General features: G+C 42.9%; 1 protein-coding gene across 1 annotated transcript in view; it reads left to right on the top strand.

Moving 5' to 3' along the window:
- LOC139407473 (mucin-2-like) overlaps positions 1-14,964 on the top strand; it is a 46,542-nt gene extending 31,578 nt beyond the window's left edge. Inside the window, exons 29-46 of the mRNA XM_071151269.1 lie at positions 3,590-4,934; positions 5,551-5,725; positions 5,951-6,198; positions 6,597-6,780; positions 7,173-7,386; positions 8,169-8,344; positions 9,616-9,685; positions 9,868-9,968; positions 10,103-10,134; positions 10,404-10,581; positions 10,853-10,957; positions 11,516-11,556; positions 12,555-12,677; positions 13,048-13,152; positions 13,545-13,673; positions 14,072-14,111; positions 14,319-14,442; positions 14,754-14,964. Coding sequence (XP_071007370.1) covers positions 3,590-4,934; positions 5,551-5,725; positions 5,951-6,198; positions 6,597-6,780; positions 7,173-7,386; positions 8,169-8,344; positions 9,616-9,685; positions 9,868-9,968; positions 10,103-10,134; positions 10,404-10,581; positions 10,853-10,957; positions 11,516-11,556; positions 12,555-12,677; positions 13,048-13,152; positions 13,545-13,673; positions 14,072-14,111; positions 14,319-14,442; positions 14,754-14,964 — 3,601 coding nt within the window. The remainder of the gene's footprint in view (positions 1-3,589; positions 4,935-5,550; positions 5,726-5,950; positions 6,199-6,596; positions 6,781-7,172; positions 7,387-8,168; positions 8,345-9,615; positions 9,686-9,867; positions 9,969-10,102; positions 10,135-10,403; positions 10,582-10,852; positions 10,958-11,515; positions 11,557-12,554; positions 12,678-13,047; positions 13,153-13,544; positions 13,674-14,071; positions 14,112-14,318; positions 14,443-14,753) is intronic.
- Positions 14,965-20,354: the final 5,390 nt, after the last annotated feature.

The following is a 20,354-nucleotide window of genomic DNA, read 5'->3' as shown; positions in this document are numbered from 1 at the left end:
CAACAACAACCACACCAATACCAACAACAACAACAACACCAATACCAACAACAACAACAACAACACCAACAACAACCACACCAATACCAACAACAACAACAACACCAATACCAACAACAACAACAACCACAACAATACCAACAACAACAACACCAACAACAACAACAACAACCACATCAATACCACAAACACCAACAACCACACCAATTCCACCAACAACAACCACACCAATACCACCAACAACTACCCCCCAGACACCAGAGCCAACAACTACTCCTTGTATTCCTACCTGTGAGTGGTCAGAATGGTATGATGAAGATGATGATAAAGATAAGAGTGACTGGGAAACGTATTGGAATATCACGCAGAGTGGAAAAGAAGTGTGTAAAGATCCACAGGATATTGAATGTGTAGCTACAGACTATCCAAATACAAGCTTAGAGGACTATGTAGCTTCGACAGGCCAAGTTGTGGAGTGCGATGTTGACTTCGGGTTAATATGTGAAGAAAATAAACAAACTCAGAGACCATTTAAGTGCTTTAACTATAAGATTAGAGTCCTCTGTTGCGTTGAATGTTTATCAACAACATCACCAAAACCAACAACAACACTAACATCAACAACAACAACAACAGCACCTTCACCACCAACAACTACCACACCAAAACCACCAACAACAACCACACCAATACAACCAACAACAACAACAGCAATACCAACAACAACAACACCAATACCAACAACGACAACAACAACACCACCAACAACAACACCACCAACAACAACAAAACTAATACCAACAACAACAACAACACCAATACTACCAACAACCACACCAACAACAACAACTCCAATTCCACCAACAACAACAACACCAAAACCACCAACACCATCAACAACACCAATTCCACCACCAACAACAACACCAACAACAACATCAACAACACCAACAACCACACCAATTCCACCACCAACAACAACACCAATACCACCAACAACACCAATAACAACACCAATACCACCAACAACAACACCACCAACAACAACAACAACAACAACACCATCAACAACAACAACACCAATACCAACAACAACAACACCAACAACAACACCAACAACCACACCAATACCACCAACAACAACCACACCAATTCCACCAACAACAACAACACCAATACCACCAACACCATCAACAACACCAATACCACCAACAACAACAACACCAATACCACCACCAACAACAACAACACCAACAACAACAACACCAATACCACCACCAACAACAACAACACCAACAACAACAACACCAACAATAACAACCACACCACCAACACCATCAACAACAACAACACCACCAACACCATCAACAACAACAATAACACCAACACCAACAACAACAACAACAATAACAACCACACCAATACCACCAACAACAACAACACCAATACCACCAACACCATCAACAACACCAATACCAACAACAACAACAACACCAATACCACCAACAACAACACCAACAACAACACCACCAACAATAACCACACCAATACCACCAACAACAACCACACCAATACCACCAACAACAACAACACCAATACCACCAACAACAACCACACCAATACCACCAACACCATCAACAACACCAATACCAACAACAACAACAACACCAATACCACCAACAACAACACCAGCAACAACACCACCAACAACAACAACACCAATACAAACAACACCAATACCACCAACAACAACAACACCAATACCACCACCAACAACAACAACAACACCAATACCACCAACAACAACACCAATAGCAACATCAACAACACCACCACCAACAACAACAACACCACCAACACCATCAACAACAACATCAACACCACCAACACACTCAACAACAACAACAACAACCACACCAATACCACCAACAACAACAACACCAATACCACCACCAACATCAACAACACCAATACCAACAACAACAACAACACCAATACCACCAACAACAACACCAACAACAACAACACCAACAACAACCACACCAATACCACCAACAACAACAACACCAATACCAACAACAACAACCACACCAAAACCAACAACAACAACATCAATACCACCAACAACAACCACCCAAACACCAACAACCACACCAATTCCACCAACAACAACCACACCAATACCACCAACAACTACCCCCCAGACACCAGAGCCAACAACTACTCCTTGTATTCCTACCTGTGAGTGGTCAGAATGGTATGATGAAGATGATGATAAAGATAAGAGTGACTGGGAAACGTATTGGAATATCACGCAGAGTGGAAAAGAAGTGTGTAAAGATCCACAGGATATTGAATGTGTAGCTACAGACTATCCAAATACAAGCTTAGAGGACTATGTAGCTTCGACAGGCCAAGTTGTGGAGTGCGATGTTGACTTCGGGTTAATATGTGAAGAAAATAAACAAACTCAGAGACCATTTAAGTGCTTTAACTATAAGATTAGAGTCCTCTGTTGCGTTGAATGTTTATCAACAACATCACCAAAACCAACAACAACACTAACACCAACAACAACAACAACAACAGCAACATCACCACCAACAACTACCACACCAAAACCACCAACAACAACCACACCAATACAACCAACAACAACAACAGCAATACCAACAACAACAACAACACCAATACCAACAACAACAACAACAACAACAACACCAACAACAACACCACCAACAACAACAAAACTAATACCAACAACAACAACAACACCAATACCACCAACAACCACACCAATAACAACAACTCCAATTCCACCAACAACAACAACACAAATACCACCAACAACAACAACAACAACAACTCCCATTCCGCCAACAACAACAACACCAATACCACCAACACCAACAACAACACCAATACCAACAACAACAACAACACCACCAACAACCACACCAATTCCACCAACAACAACAACACCAATACCACCAACACCATCAACAACACCAATACCACCAACAACAACAACACCAATACCACCAACAACAACAACAGCACCACCAACAACAACAACACCACCAACACCATCAACAACAACACCAACAACAACACCAACAACACCAACAACAACCACACCAATACCACCAACAACAACCACACCAATACCACCAACAACAACCACAACAATATCAACAACAACAACAGCAATACTACCAACAACAACACCAACACCACCACCAACAACAACACCAATACCATCAACAACAACACCTACAACAACAACAACACCAATACCACCAACATCCACACCAACAACAACAACTCCAATTCCACCAACAACAACAACACCAATACCACCAACAACCACACCAACAACACCAACAACAACAACTCCCATTCCGCCAACAACAACAACACCAATACCACCAACACCATCAACAACACCAATACCAACAACAACAACATCATCAACAACAACACCACCAACAACCACACCAATTCCACCAACAACAACAACACAAATACCACCAACACCATCAACAACACCAATACCACCAACAACAACCACACCAATACCACCAAAAACAACCACACCAATACCACCAACACCATCAACAACACCAAAACCAACAACAACACCAATACCACCATCAACAACACCAACAACAACCACACCAATACCACCAACAACAACCACACCAATACCACCCGAAACAACCACAACAATATCAACAACAACAACAACAGCAATACTACCAACAACAACACCAACACCACCACCAACAACAACACCAATACCATCAACAACAACACCAACAACAACAACAACACCAATACCACCAACAACCACACCAACAAAAACAACTCCAATTCCACCAACAACAACAACACCAATACCACCAACAACCACACCAACAACACCAACAACAACAACTCCCATTCCACCAACAACAACAACACCAATACCACCAACACCATCAACAACACCAATACCAACAACAACAACACCATCAACAACAACACCACCAACAACCACACCAATTCCACCAACAACAACAACACAAATACCACCAACACCATCAACAACACCAATACCACCAACAACAACAACACCAATACCACCAACAACAACCACACCAACAACAACAACAACACCACCAACACCATCAACAACACCAATACCACCAACAACAACCACACCAATACCACCACCAACAACAACAGCACCACCAACAACAACAACACCACCAACACCATCAACAACAACACAAACAACAACACCAACAACAACAACCACACCAATACCACCAAAAACAACCACACCAATACCACCAACAACAACAACACCAATACCACCAACACCATCAACAACACCAATACCAACAACAACAACAACAACACCAATACCACCAACAACAACACCAACAACAACCACACCAATACCACCAACAACAACCACACCAATACCACCCGAAACAACCACAACAATTCCAACAACAACAACAGCAACAACAACAACACCACCAACAACAACCACACCATTACCACCAACAACAACCACACCAATACCACCAACAACAACACCACCAACACCATCAACAACACCACCACCACCAACAACAACAACACCACCAACAACCACACCACCACCAACAACAACACCACCAACTACCACACCATTACCACCAACAACAACCACACCTAAACCACCAACTACAACGGAAGCCATAACTCAAACCACAACCCCAGCGACAACAGAAGAATCAACCACAACCCCAACGACAACAGAAGAATCAACCACAACCCCAACGACAACAGAAGAACCAACCACAACCCCAGCGACAACAGAAGAACCAACCACAACCCCAACGACAACAGAAGAATCAACCACAACCCCCAGGACAACAGAAAAACCAACCACAACCACCGCTGTCATAGACACCACAACCACTAAAGCTCCTACAACAACACCTAAACCACCAACTACAACGGAAGCAATAACTCTAACCACAACCCCAGCGACAACAGAAGAATCAACCACAACCCCAACGACAACAGAAGAACCAACCACAACCCCCAGGACAACAGAAGAACCAACCACAACCCCCAGGACAACAGAAAAACCAACCACAACCACCCCTGTCATAGACACCACAACCACTAAAGCTCCTACAACAACACCTAAACCACCAACTACAACAGAAGCCACAACTCCAATGACAACCACATCACCAACAACCCATGAATCGGTTGTCACTGGTCCTCCAATAACTGTTCCGACACCAGGAAATGTTGTCAGTTCAATACCAACCACAACTGGGTCACCAACCCCTCCACCAATCACTTGTCCTGAGTGGGACAAAGTGGTAAGTACCTCAATATAACCATCACATAATCAACTGGGCTCCCTTAACATCGACAACACATGGCCAACATTTGATGTCAACGAGGTCGAAAAGTCCTTTCAGAGACTTATTAATTGATTCCTGTGTGAATTGTGAAAGCTCTCTGATGACATGCAATTTTATTTTCTCTCTAAAATATCAGCAAAATGAAACTTTCTGGCTCTGCAACTGCACTTTGGCCAGATGCATTGAAAACAACACCATTGAGATAATTCCGTATGAATGCCCAAAGCCTGAGCCAATCACATGTACCAATGGCAAGAAACCAGTGCTACAATGGGATGAGTTCTACTGCTGCCAACGATTTGTGTGTGACTGTGAGTTGTGAAAGCTTCTTCTTCTCCTCTGACCTGGTCAGGAAGGTAGATGGCCATGTCCAGTTTCTGTAACTAATAACATACACGTCCTTATCACTAACGTTTGGAATAATACTCAATATAAATACTCAATATAAATATTACTTCATACATTAAAAAAAAAAATCATTTGACAGAGGATCGTAATGTCTGTCTGCTTTATAACCGTGTTTATTTTCATGACAGGCGTCTGTGAGGGTTGGGGAGACCCCCATTACATCACCTTCGACGGGCTCTTCTACAGCTTCCAAGGGAACTGTACCTATGTGCTGATGGAGGAGATGTTGCCGCGTCACCACTTCAAGATCTACATCGACAATGTCAACTGTGATCCCACCGAGGACGTGTCTTGTCCTCGATCCATCATCGTGTCCTACCGCTCAACAGTTATAACACTGAAGAATCACAACCTCATTGGAGCTGCTCAGTTGGAGGTAACTTAAGTGGATAAACTGGCTCAGAAATCAATATAAGCAATTCAGGCCATACATATGTTGAATGGCTGGATTTGGGGCCTAAAGGACTGAGAAATGATTTATGTGAAAATGAAAGACAATTCTCTTCCATTATTTCATTCTCTGTACTGAATTGTGCATTAGTTCTCAACATCCGTAGCTTTCATTGATACAACATATGAATTTGATGTTCTCCATCAACTTAATTCAACCTGTAATGTCATGATATTAGTAAGTATTGCGGTCACCTTCCATTTTCTTTAAGAGATCCTGAAGATTGATCTCTCTCTCTTCCATCCCTTTTTCCTATCCTTTTCTATCCCCCCCCTTTCATCCATCTGTCTTTCATCCCTCTCTCCCTGCCATCTGTCTTTCAGGCTCTTATTGATGGAGTTTCCCTGAGACTACCCTTCACGCGGCACGGTGTGAAGGTGATGAACTCTGGTATCAACATGGTCTTGGAGATAGCACACCTCCAGGTGGTAGTTACCTTTGGAGTCACTGGCTTCAGCGTCAACCTTCCTTGGCAACACTTTGGCAACAATACACAGGGTCATTGTGGTAAGGACTTAGTTTCATTCATTTGTTGTCCTCAAACTATGTATCTTGGGCATTTAAACATAAGAGCTGAGAAATGATTGTGAATCACTGAACTTAAACAGAGAGCGGTCACTTTGTATTCTGAGCATGGTGTGAGAAAGCCTAATGGAGAAGTCTTTGAATTGATGGAAATCATTTATCCAAGGTTGGAGGTGAACAACTAGCCTGGTCCCAGATCTGTTTGGGTTCTTTTTACCAAAACCCTATGGGTTGTTGTGTCTGATATTTTTACTGTATGTGCTGTACTAAATGTGAGAGTGCTCCAACAAAGATGTCCAATGTATGTATTACTTTTAATAGCTGCAAATGGCAAAATAAACGACTTGAACCTGAACTGTATGCATCTCTTCCAGGAACATGTAGCAACAACAAGGCTGATGACTGCATGTTGCCTGGAGGACAGCTGGTGGAGAACTGTGCTGTGATGGCAGACTACTGGCCAGCCAAGGACCTCTACCAACCTGAATGCCATGTGCCACCTGGAATCCCCACCAACTCTCCTCTCCCTGAACCCACACAGAAGCCATGCAAGCCAGACTCCTCTGTCTGTGATCTCCTGAAAGACAGGTAAACCTCCCTAAAGGCATTGTGATCTCCTGAAGGACAGGTCCACCTCCCTAAAGGCACTGTGATCTCCTGAAGGACAGGTAAACCTCCCTAAAGGCACTGTGATCTCCTCAAGGACAGGTAAACCTCCATAAAGGCACTGTGATCTCCTGAAGGACAGGTTCACCTCCCTAAAGGCACTGTGATCTCCTGAAGGACAGGTCCACCTTTGTAAAGGCACTGTGATCTCCTGAAGGGCAGGTAAACCTCCATAAAGGCACTGTGATCTCCTGAAGGACAGGTCCACCTCCCTAAAGGCACTGTGATCTCCTGAAGGACAGGTCCACCTTCGTAAAGGCACTGTACAAGTTCTCTAATAAAATGTCATGCTTAGGGTGATTTAAATGACACAAATGCTGTGTGGGAAAATTGCCAGCTACTCCGTTGAACAGTCTGTCATGAGGGGTTAGCTACTCCATTGAACAGTCTGCCAGGAGTGGCAAGCTACTCCATTAAACAGTCTGTCAGGAGTGGCCAGCTACTCCGTTGAACAGTCTGTCCTGAGGGGCTAGCTACTCCATTAAACAGTCTGTCAGGAGTTTGAGTAAAGTTATAAAACTTTTTGTAACTATCAACAATCTAACTTATCACAGACTAAATTCTCACATGCAATGATGTAGCTCTATACCCCTAACCTATACACAAATGTGTGTTTGGTGTCTGACAGAAACCAAAATGAATCTTACAGCGTATTTGGAAGGTCTTTTTCTCATATTCTTTCATCTCTGGTTTTCAATCCACAGCATTTTTGCAGCCTGTCATCCATTTGTCTCACCTGACAACTTCTACAAGGGCTGTGTCTATGACAGCTGCCACGTGTCCAACCCAGCGGTGGAGTGCACCAGTCTGCAGACATACGCTGCTGCCTGTGCCCAGTTTGGAGTATGCATCTACTGGAGAAACCACACCGAGCTCTGTGGTAGGCTTACTGTACTCGTTGAAAGCATCCTGACTCACCAGGTTAAATAAGACTCACCTAATAAGGATAGATAAATAAGTCCACCATTGAAGAGATATGAAGTACTGTGTAGAAGACCAGGAACAAGGAACTGTGTAGAAGACCAGGAACAAGGAACTGTGTAGATGAGACCAGGAACAAGGAACTGTGTAGATGAGACCAGGAACAATACTATACTAACACAACTTAGTGTGTGTTGTAGATCAGACCAGGAACAATACTATACTAACACAACTTAGTGTGTGTTGTAGATCAGACCAGGAACAATACTATACTAACACAACTTAGTATGTGTTGTAGATCAGACCAGGAACAATACTATACTAACACAACTTAGTGTGTGTTGTAGATGAACACACAATAGAGGAGGGGGGTTTCTATTTGTAAATATTAGATTAGTGCATTTTTGTATTTGAAGTGATAAATGATGGAGATAGTGGACATCCTTGTCTGGTTCCCCTTTGTATTGTGTAATATAGTATCGGGCTTCAGTCCTACAATCAACTGATTGTAAATAATTACTGTAGTCAGAACATTTTTCCATTGTGATAACACTTTTTACATCAGCAGTTGTTTCAAAGTGTTTATACAGAAACCCAGCCTAAAACCCCAAACAGCAAGCAATACAGATGTAGAAGCACGGTGGCATGGAAAAACTCTTTAGAAAGGCAGGAACCTAGGAAGAAGCCTAGAGAGGAACCAGGCTCTGAGGGGTGGCCAGTCCTCTTCTGGCTGTGCTTGGCGGAGATTGTAAGAGTACATGGCCATTAAGGCCAGACCGTTCAGCAGCAGGTTTGGTAGAGAGAGAGAGAGAGAAAGAGAGAGAAAGAGAGAGAGAGAGAGAGAGAGAGAGAGAGAGAGAGAGGGTCGAAACAGCACATCCGGTGGTCAGGACAGGGTTCCATAGATGCAGTCACAACAGCAGAAATTGGATCAGCATTACGACCAGGTTGACTGGGGACCGGCACAGCCAGGAGTCGTCAGGCCAGATAGTCCTGAGGCATGGTCCTTGGACTCAGGTCCTCTGTGAAGGGAGAGAGAGAAAGGGAGAGAAGAATTAGGGGTAGCATACTTAAGATCACACAGGACACCAGAGATGACAGGAGAATTATACCAGATAGGACAGTCTGAACCTAGCCCCCCGGCACATAGACTATTGCAGTATATATACTGGAGACTGAGACAGGGGGTTCGGGTGTCACTATAGACTGAGTTGTATCTTTCTTCAACAGCCAGCGACTGTCCAGCTGACAAAGTCTACAAGCCCTGCGGTCCTGCAGAACAGCCAACCTGTGATGACAAGTAGGTTTCTATTTAGAGATTGTCTAGCGCAAAAACATCCTTGCTTTCATGTTTTATGTTAACTGAGGTAGACAACGTTATGACTGTCAAATAAGACAGAGAGAAAATACCTACCTACAGTTAAATATAGAGTTGCTGTACATAGGAAATAGGAGTTGTCACTGTAATGTTGTGTTCTACAGTCCAGACGAGTCTAGGATGAACTTCACCACAGAAGGCTGCTTCTGTCCTGATGGGATGAAACTCTTCAACAAGGACTCAGGGATCTGTGTTGATAAGTGTGGTGAGTGTTCCCAGTTACTGCCATTGGTCCATTTCATGTTGACGACACAGAGAAGATGGTTAGGACATAACCTTTCCAAGGATGTTTGAGGTCTATGAATGTTCTAATAAATGGTTGTGTTTGTGTTTTTGAAGGATGCATTGACCCTGAAGGAGTTCCGCGAGAGGTACGTTAGGCGTTTTGGATTTGATTCATCGTTATTTATTTGACTAATTAATATAGACTGTTATCTAGTCCACTGGCTCTGTCATGGATGATGCCAGAGGTTTATATGAGGACCTACTTACAGCATCCACACAGTATTATCCACATTGTCTGAATGCCAAATGGCCCCCTTATGCCCTATATTTAGCCCCCTATGTCCTATTTAGTGCACTACATTTGACCAAACCCATTGATAGAATCACACTCCCTTATTGTTGTATCTTATCACAGTTCAACGAGAGGTTTGAGTACAAGTGCCAGGAATGCATTTGTTTGGAGTCCACCAAGACTGTGAACTGTAAACCCAAGGTCTGCTCCAAACCACCAATAGAGATATGCACTGGACCAGGCTTTGTATATGTCAACCAAACCGATCCATCCGATCCATGCTGCTCCAACCTCGCCTGCCGTAAGGATCTCACAACACTTTTTTACCCTACATATTATACTCAGATCTATTTCAACAGTATTGTGCCGACCTGAACCGTACTGTGCTGGCTTGGATATGTTCTTTTCACATTGTCCTTTCCAGCACGGGTCCAGGATCTAGGGTGGATGTGTAACCAGGCCAGTGCCGTACAGCTGGGCTCAGCTCAGTCGTGTTGAAAACACACACATAGTGAAGACATGAATCAGCTCATATTATTATGTCCATACTCTGCTATTGTTTCCCCTCCTAGGTTGTGACAGCAGCACTTGCCCACCTACCAACATGAACTGTCCTATTGGGTTTGTGCCAGTGGTTTCAGTCCCTGAGGGAAAATGCTGTCCAGAGCACACATGTGGTAATGTCTCTTTACCTAGATCTATACTATCTAGACTATCTACACTATCTACATGTGGTATGGACTCTTTACCTAGATCTATACTATCTAGACTATTTACATGTGGTAATGTCTCTTTACCTAGATATATACTATCTAGACTATCTACACTATCTACATGTGGTATGGACTCTTTACCTAGATCTATACTATCTAGACTATCTAGACTATTTACATGTGGTATGGTCTCTTTAACTATATCTATACTATCTAGACTATCTACATGTGGTATGGTCTCTTGAACTATATCTAGACTATCTAGACTATCTACACTATCTACATGTGGTATGGTCTCTTTACCTAGATCTATACTATCTACATGTGGTATGGTCTCTTTAACTATATCTAGACTATCTAGTATTCCTGTGTTTGTATTGCTGAGATAATACCCGTTCTTTTAGACAGTCCCATGGATTGGTTGTCTGTGTCTCTCTCTCAATTGGTTGTTTGTGTCTCTCTCTCAATTGTTTGTTTGTGTCTCTCTCTCAATTGGTTGTTTGTGTCTCTTGTCTCTTTCAGAGCCTAAAAGAGTTTGTCTTCACAAAGGCGTTGAATACCTGGTAATGACAAACTATTCTGCTCTCTCATCTGAAATGTTCATTACATAAATAAACACTGTTGGTATATACTTGTTTTAATATATTGCAGAATGTGTACAGTAAATCTCATACGCTATATGGGTTCATGTCAAATAGTGTCGGAGACAGTGGGTATCCTGGTTCCCCTGTGTCAGAGACAGTGGGTATCCTGGTTCCCCTGTGTTAGAGACAGTGGGTATCCTGGTTCCACTCTGTTAGAGACAGTGGGTATCCTGGTTCCCCTGTGTCAGAGACAGTGGGTATCCTGGTTCCCCTGTGTCAGAGACAGTGGGTATCCTGGTCCCCTGTGTTAGAGACAGTGGGTATCCTGGTTCCCCTGTGTTAGAGACAGTGGGTATCCTGGTTCCACTCTGTTAGAGACAGTGGGTATCCTGGTTCCCCTGTGTCAGAGACAGTGGGTATCCTGGTTCCCCTGTGTTAGAGACAGTGGGTATCCTGGTTCCACTCTGTTAGAGACAGTGGGTATCCTGGTTCCCCTGTGTCAGAGACAGTGGGTATCCTGGTTCCCCTGTGTCAGAGACAGTGGGTATCCTGGTCCCCTGTGTTAGAGACAGTGGGTATCCTGGTTCCCCTGTGTTAGAGACAGTGGGTATCCTGGTCCCCCTGTGTTAGAGACAGTGGGTATCCTGGTTCCCCTGTGTCAGAGACAGTGGGTATCCTGGTTCCCCTGTGTTAGAGTCAGTGGGTATCCTGGTTCCACTCTGTTAGAGACAGTGGGTATCCTGGTTCCCCTGTGTTAGAGACAGTGGGTATCCTGGTTCCCCTGTGTTAGAGACAGTGGGTATCCTGGTTCCCCTGTGTTAGAGACAGTGGGTATCCTGGTTCCCCTGTGTTCGAGACAGTGGGTATCCTGGTTCCCCTGTGTCAGAGACAGTGGGTATCCTGGTTCCCCTGTGTCAGAGACAGTGGGTATCCTGGTTCCCCTGAAGTAATGTGTAATGAGTTACTTGTTCTTCTAGCCCAATTCTAAAGTACCGGGATCAGAGTGCCAGGAGTGCACCTGCACCAACAAAGTGGACCCCAAGTCTGGTCATTACCAAATTGACTGTGGATTCATGCAATGTGACGAAGATTGTGAAAAGGTAACAACTGGTACAGCTGCCGTGTCTGCTCACATTTCAAATATTTACCAAGAGTTTAAATACCATTGAGTAGCTTAAATGTATTCAGTCAACGAGTTTTTATACTTTAAATTGGCTGGTTTCCTAGACCCAGATTAAGTAAGTAAGTAAACCTTGTCTGATTCAGAACTGCCGACAGATTAAGCCCAGTCCTTGCTTTTAAAATCATTCTCAATTGGTGGTGAGACATCTGTTCTTGAGTTCTTCTATTCTATAGAGTCTCCTGGGAAGGCAATCGGTTGTATTCACACTTTAATAATGTGTGTTATCATTATCATCATTATTTTTAGGTGTTGCAGCAAGTCACTCATGTGTTCCTCTTCTCCTGCAGGGATATGAGTACCAGGAGCCGGGCTACAGCTCAGATGACTGCTGTGGTAAATGTGTTCAGACCCACTGTGTCCTCCAGATCAATGGGACCATGCAGTTGTTGAAGGTAGGTACCGTTTCTGTCAGTTTAACTGTCACAGATTAACTAAGAAGTAGTAAGTAAGTCTCTGTTAAATGTCTATATTGATTGTGCGGCTGTGTGTGTTTGTGTGGAACAAGCTTCCCCATAATATGAGGACAGAGGAGTGCCTGCCCATCTCCCTAAAACCTCTGACACCCTACGTCTTTAAAGAGTGTGTTAAATAAGTCCCAGTCCGCCCCACCCACTACGAGTGGTGTATGTTGTTGTCTCACTTAGCGATCTTAAGACACATGCACTAATTTAAAAAACGTTTTGGATAAGAGCGTCTGCTAAATGACAAACATTTAATGTAAAATGTGTGTGTGTGTGTGTGTGTGTGTGTGTGTGTGTGTGTGTGTGTGTGTGTGTGTGTCCAGCATGGAGATACATGGTCTGCTCCTGGTGACAAGTGCCAGCAGTACAGCTGTGTGAAGAACGGTGATAGTTATCTGACCCAGAGCTCCAACATCCATTGCCCACCCTTCCAGCAGGCCAACTGCCAGCCTGTGAGTACAGTACACAACATAACGAGAACAGAAAGGCCAGCCTGTGAGTACTGTACTCAACATAACAAGAACAGAAAGGCCAGCCTGTGAGTACAGTACTCAACATAACAAGAACAGATAGACCAGCCTGTGAGTACAGTACTCAACATAACAAGAACAGAAAGGCCAGCCTGTGAGTACAGGACACAACATAACAAGAACAGATAGACCAGCCTGTGAGTACAGTACTCAACATAACAAGAACAGAAAGGCCAGCCTGTGAGTACAGTACCCAACATAACAAGAACAGAAAGGCCAGCCTGTGAGTACAGGACACAACATAACAAGAACAGAAACTTCTCTTGTCCTAATATGAAATGTATTATGTAAAGAAAACGTTGAAACTTTTTTCTCCACAGGGTTCAATTCAGACCGCTGCAAACGGCTGCTGTAGAATTTGTAAGTATGAAAGTGAAATATTAAAAGGTGTTATATCAGGATTGGAATGCGATCAGATTCATGCATCATAAAACCACTGATATTCCTCATTGATAATGATTGACAAGGAGAGCCACCTTGTAGTCAGTGAACTCAAACAGGTGCAGCTCTTTTTCACGGTCTTTCCAGACGGATCATGTATAACGATGTGTCTCCCTCCAATACCAGGTGTGGAGAAGGACAAGGCCTGTAAGGTAGGATCCATGAAGAGTTTCATCAACCACAAGAGCTGCCAGTCTGTTGAGGAGGTGGAGATGCCGTACTGTGAGGGATCCTGCAACACCTTCACCAAGTGAGTGTGGAAACAATGCTAATATCACAACCCAGTGGATCCTCATCACAGCCACAACACCATGGGGAGGGTTCCAGTGTCCAGTTTAATAAGCCTAGTGATGGACTGAAAATCATTTTAAAGGAATCTCCATTGAACATGCTTCTTAGTCCAGGACTAGGTTTAATCTGTGTCTGGGACACACACACACACACCCCCTAAATGTATTTGTGTTTTGTGAAACGTGTCATTTGTTGAGGTGTCTTTGTCTCTTGGGGAGTAGATGATCTCTTAATCTCTGTGAACACCTCTCTTTCACTCCCGTCCTCCAGGTACTCTGCCATGGCTGCGTCTCTGGACCACTCGTGTGCCTGTTGCCAGGAGTCCCGGTCCAGTAACCGCACGGTGGACCTACGGTGTCTGAATGGAGATGTGGTGCCCTACACCTACCTACACGTGGAGGAATGTAGCTGCAGACACAGCGACTGCAACAGAGCCATTAGGGTGCCTGCCCGCAGGACACGCAGCAACACGCTGGTGTAAATGGGATCTGTACTAATACAGATGGGAATGGTCCAGCACCAATCCACTCGCTGCTTACTAAGGAACACCCTGCTACCCTGCTTCACATGGCTGTTATTTATCTAATCGCTTTGATTTATATGTAAAATGTAGATTAAATCATATTTAAAATGTAGACATTTATGCTTACTTATCTTATTAAAATGCAACCTTCCAATAATTCTGTCCGTTGTTTGTTTTCTTGTAGAAGTGCATGCACCTTGTTTTAGAAAGCTTTGGTTTATTAAGCTGTGAAACCTCTTTAGCCTTTGTTCACACTGCCAGTTTGAAGTGAAAACCCGACTTGTTTTGAAAGTTGGATAATCTTGTCCTTCGAGTCTTTAAAAGTGTTCTTACACTATGATTCTGGACATTCAAAACAACTAGGAAACGGCCAGGCATTATTGTCACCTTAGCTTGCTACTTAACTTCTGAGTGATAGGAAGCATGAGTGCCACCACCAATCAGCCTACACCACTGCTCACACATTACTAAGACAACTAGCGTAGCCATGTCAACAAATGACTGCTGTCTGAATACACACAGAAAGGTGATTTGCTCACTTGTAACTGTTTGGACAGTCAGTATTCCAAAACAGATTTGAAAAACAAAACTGATCTGAGCGTTAAGGCCTGCAGTGTAAACAAGGCTTTAGAGCTTTGGTGGATGACAGTTAGAGAGTCATCCCTGACATTATAATACAGAAATATATATTTGTTGTTTTGTGTTTTATCATACAGTACTAAAGTAGTACTATATTTACACGAGGTTAGGATTAACGCTGGAAACAAAAATTAACATCACGATATCAAATCAAATCAAATTTTATTGGTCACATACACATGGTTAGCAGATGGTAGCCTAGTGGTTAGAGCGTTGGACTAGTAACCGGGAAGGTTGCAAGTTCAAATCCCCAAACTGACAAGGTACAAATCTGTCGTTCTGCCCCTGAACAGGCAGTGCCGTCATTGAAAATAAGAATTTGTTCTTAACTGACTTGCCTGGTTAAATAAAGATACAATAAAATAAAAAAATAAAAAAATGTTAATGTGAGTGTAGCGAAATGCTTGTGCCTCTAGATCCGACAATGCAGTAATAACCAACGAGTAATCTAACCTAACAATTCCACAACTACTACCTTATACACACAAATCTAAAGGGGTGAACGAGAATATGTACTCATAAGTATATGGATGAGCGATGGCTAAGCAGCATAGGCAAGGTGCAATAGACGGTATAATATACAGTATATACATGTGATATGAGTAATGTAAGATATGTAAACATATTATTTAGAGTGGCATTGTTTAAAGTGACTAGTGATCCATTTATTAAAGTAGGAGCCTATCTCCTGTTTCTGTAGTGTGAGTCAGCTTGATGTACAGTACACCACCCTGGACAGGACACTAGTCTATCTCCTGTTTCTGTAGTGTGAGTCAGCTTGATGTACAGTACACCCCCTAGACAGGACACTAGTCGATCTCCTGTTTCTGTAGTGTGAGTCAGCTTGATGTACAGTACACCCCCTGGACAGGACACTAGTCGATCTCCTGTTTCTGTAGTGTGAGTCAGCTTGATGTACAGTACACCCACTAGACAGGACGTTGGTCTATCTCCTGTTTCTGCAGTGTGAGTCAGCTTGATGTACAGTACACCCACTAGACAGGACGTTGGTCTATCTCCTGTTTCTGCAGTGTGAGTCAGCTTGATGTACAGTACACCCCTAGACAGGACACTAGTCGATCTCCTGTTTCTGTAATGTGAGTCAGCTTGATGTACAGTACACCCCCTGGACAGGACACTAGTCGATCTCCTGTTTCTGTAGTGTGAGTCAGCTTGATGTACAGTACACCCACTAGACAGGACGTTGGTCTATCTCCTGTTTCTGCAGTGTGAGTCAGCTTGATGTACAGTACACCCACTAGACAGGACGTTGGTCTATCTCCTGTTTCTGCAGTGTGAGTCAGCTTGATGTACAGTACACCCCCTAGACAGGACACTAGTCTATCTCCTGTTTCTGTAGTGTGAGTCAGCTTGATGTACAGTACACCCCCTAGACAGGACACTAGTCTATCTCCTGTTTCTGTAGTGTTTCTGTAATATTCCACTTTAGGGCTTACAGAATGTGGTTGTTTTTTAATGAATTCGTATAAGACTGGAATTGGATTGAAGGGAGAGAACTCAATGGCAGTTACATTTTTTGGAATTGACCCAAAACCTTGTTCCCACCTGGAAAGAGCTGTCCGGTAGACAAGATTAAATTGACTCCAACGCTGTTTGTGTGACTCCCGGATGCTAGGTACTCTGCATAGAAAAACACCTTGATGTCAGGTGATGTCTATCAGTAACAGGAAGGTGGAGATGGGCAGTACCAGATTTACGTTGACAAGTTTTGGCTGTCATGACACTGAGTGTGACAAGCAGAACCCCTTCAATGTTGTTGAATTAACAATATTTTTAAATGGCTGTATCAACTATGTTATTTACATTAAAGGGCCGATCTGGGTTTCAAACAATAACAAATAGTTTTTTTGTTTTCGTTTGTTTTTGTTTAAAAAAATAATAATGCCACTTTAACTGCATGAAATATTTAACTAGGCAAGTCAGTTAAGAACAAATTCTTATTTACAATGATGCCCTACTGGGGAACAGTGGGTTAACTGTCTTGTTCAGGGGAACAGTGGGTTAACTGCCTTGTTCAGGGGAACAGTAGGTTAACTGCCTTGTTCAGGGGAACAGTGGGTTAACTGCCTTGTTCAGGGGAACAGTGGGTTAACTGCCTTGTTCAGGGGAACAGTGGGTTAACTGCCTTGTTCAGGGGAACAGTGGGTTAACTGCCTTGTTCAGGGGCAGAACAACAGATTTGTATCTTGTCAGCTCGGGGATTCAATCCTGCAACCTTTCGGTTACTGGCCCAAAACTCCAACCACTAGGCTACCTGCCACCCCATTTATCTTAACACGGAACCCAAACCGGCTGCTCGCGTGCGCTATCGTGCATAAATTTATTTTGTCCCCCTACACCAATCGCAATCACGACACGCAGGTTAAAATATCAAAACAAACTCTGAACCAATGACATTAATTTGGGGACAGGTCAAAAAGCATTAAACATGTATGGCAATTTAGCTAGTTAGCTTGCTGTTGCTAGCTAATTTGTCCTGGGATATAAACATTGAGTTGTTATTTTACCTGAAATGCACAAGGTCCTCTACTCCGACAATTAATCCACACATAAAACGGCCAACTGAATCATTTCTACTCATCTCTCCTTCTTCCAGGCTTTTTCATCTTTGAACTTATATGGTGATTGGCATCTACACTTTCATAGTATTACCACGACGACCGGCAAAACATTTTGTCTTTCAATCACCCACGTGGGTACAACCAATGAGGAGATGGCACGTGGGTGGTACCTGCTTCTATAAACCATTGAGGAGATGGGAGAGGCAGGACTTGAAGCCCGATCTGCGTCAGAAATAGAACTGACTTCTATTTTAGCCCTTGGCAACGCAGACGCTCGTTGGCGTGCGCGAGCAGTGTGGGTGCAATAATTTAATAACATGGATTTCTAAATGTATTTTGCGACACTCGCGCACGTGATGTGTCCGGTCTGGTCAGCATGTTAAGGGTAACCAAGGGTCTCTCTAATGATCTTATAGGCTACCTTCATCTCTACATTATTATAGACATGTGTAACGGATGTGAAACGGCTAGCTTAGTTACCGGTGGTGCGCGCTAATTAGCGTTTCAATCGGTGACGTCACTTGCTCTGAGACCTTGAAGTAGTAGTTCCCCTCGCTTGGCTTTTGTGGAGCGATGGGTAACGATGCTTCGTGGGTGACTGTTGTTGATGTGTGCAAAGGGTCCCTGGTTCGCGCCCGGGTATGGACGAGGGGACGGTCTAAAGTTATACTGTTACATATGCATTTGTCTAGCTTTTCTATGCAAACATATTAAACTTAATTAAAAAGCATTAGGGCATTTTCTTGCTCGTTTTATTATTTGTTGTGTGTTGCAGTGATGTGTGACTTGTGTTGGAAATCTTGGATTAAAGAACTAATTAAATTATAGCCTTATAACGGAGTGACTGCTAAAGGTCCTGATGCTTCTGTGCACGAGCATGTACTTTACAAACAGTCTCTGCTAAACTCCTTCAACTGTTCAGAGAACATGTTACTCTAAAGAATGGGGCTTGTTTACTAAAGCTAGATCAAAGCTGAATCAATGTCTACAAGATCACATAGTGATAATTATTCTGCCCTTGAGTTGCGTTCCCATGCAAAACTAGACAGATAGCTAACAACTAAGTCTTCAATAAAACTCCCAAGGCGTGACTTTTCTTGAATGAATATATTGAAAACGTTTATGTTGTGAAACTGCAAAATACAGAAAAGAATATACTTTAGTATTCAATTCACACCGACAGTAGCTGTACATTATACATTTGAAGTTGCATAAATACAAAGCACGCGCTAAGGTACCATGCATCTGGCATGATGCCAAACCATATAGCTAATTGTTACTCATATGGTAATTAGCTCCTTTCATTACTCTAATAATGTACAACCATTTATGTAGAATAACAAAGCATATTACACTAGGAACAGTAACAAACTACAGTATTGTATATTTTACAATTCGTTTGCATGACGCACGAGCAAAGTAATACAGCTAACGACATACATGAAAAGCATTGCAAATTGTGAGTAAATGCAACCAACATTGACATGTAAGCAACTCTATCAATAACAAGATTATAACCATTAGCTAAATGCTTGAATTGAACTTACAACAAATATTTTCCAAGGCTGAAGCGTGACAAGAAATAACTACATTGAAAGACCTGCACCGTAGCGTTGTTTGTAGCTGCTTCTATGCGTGAAGAACAAATTCTCTACTTTCTGTTTGCGTAGTCTTTCTAAGTACCAGAAACATCCACTAGGGGGCAAATAACACCATTGCACACAATGAAAATCCAATTGAACCCTTGTAATAAAATAATCTGTTACCTTCTAACAGGATGGCAGCACAATAATATTGTACATAACAGAACCCAATGTAATGCCATAGTTTAACGTTACTGTAAGAAAAATAAAAAAACACCACACCATTTCATAAAAGATGTTAGGATGATTGTGCAAATGGTTAAATTGTTCTCTCATGTGGGGAAACTCAACAGCGTTCACCACTAGGTAAAATATATGCAGATGACGTGTCACCAGTACAAATGTTATAATTATCAATCATGATTGAGAGTGAGAAATGTGAGTTACAAACATAATGTAGAGGCAAAGAAAGTCACACGTGCGCAGAACGTGATTCAGATCTTCAGTTCTGCAGAAATGGGATCCAGGGGGGCGGGACGCGGCC

Source organism: Oncorhynchus clarkii, chromosome 4, assembly GCF_045791955.1.
Source record: "Oncorhynchus clarkii lewisi isolate Uvic-CL-2024 chromosome 4, UVic_Ocla_1.0, whole genome shotgun sequence".
Classification (NCBI taxonomy): Eukaryota; Metazoa; Chordata; class Actinopteri; order Salmoniformes; family Salmonidae; genus Oncorhynchus; species Oncorhynchus clarkii.
This window is presented reverse-complemented; position numbering and strand designations above follow the sequence as displayed.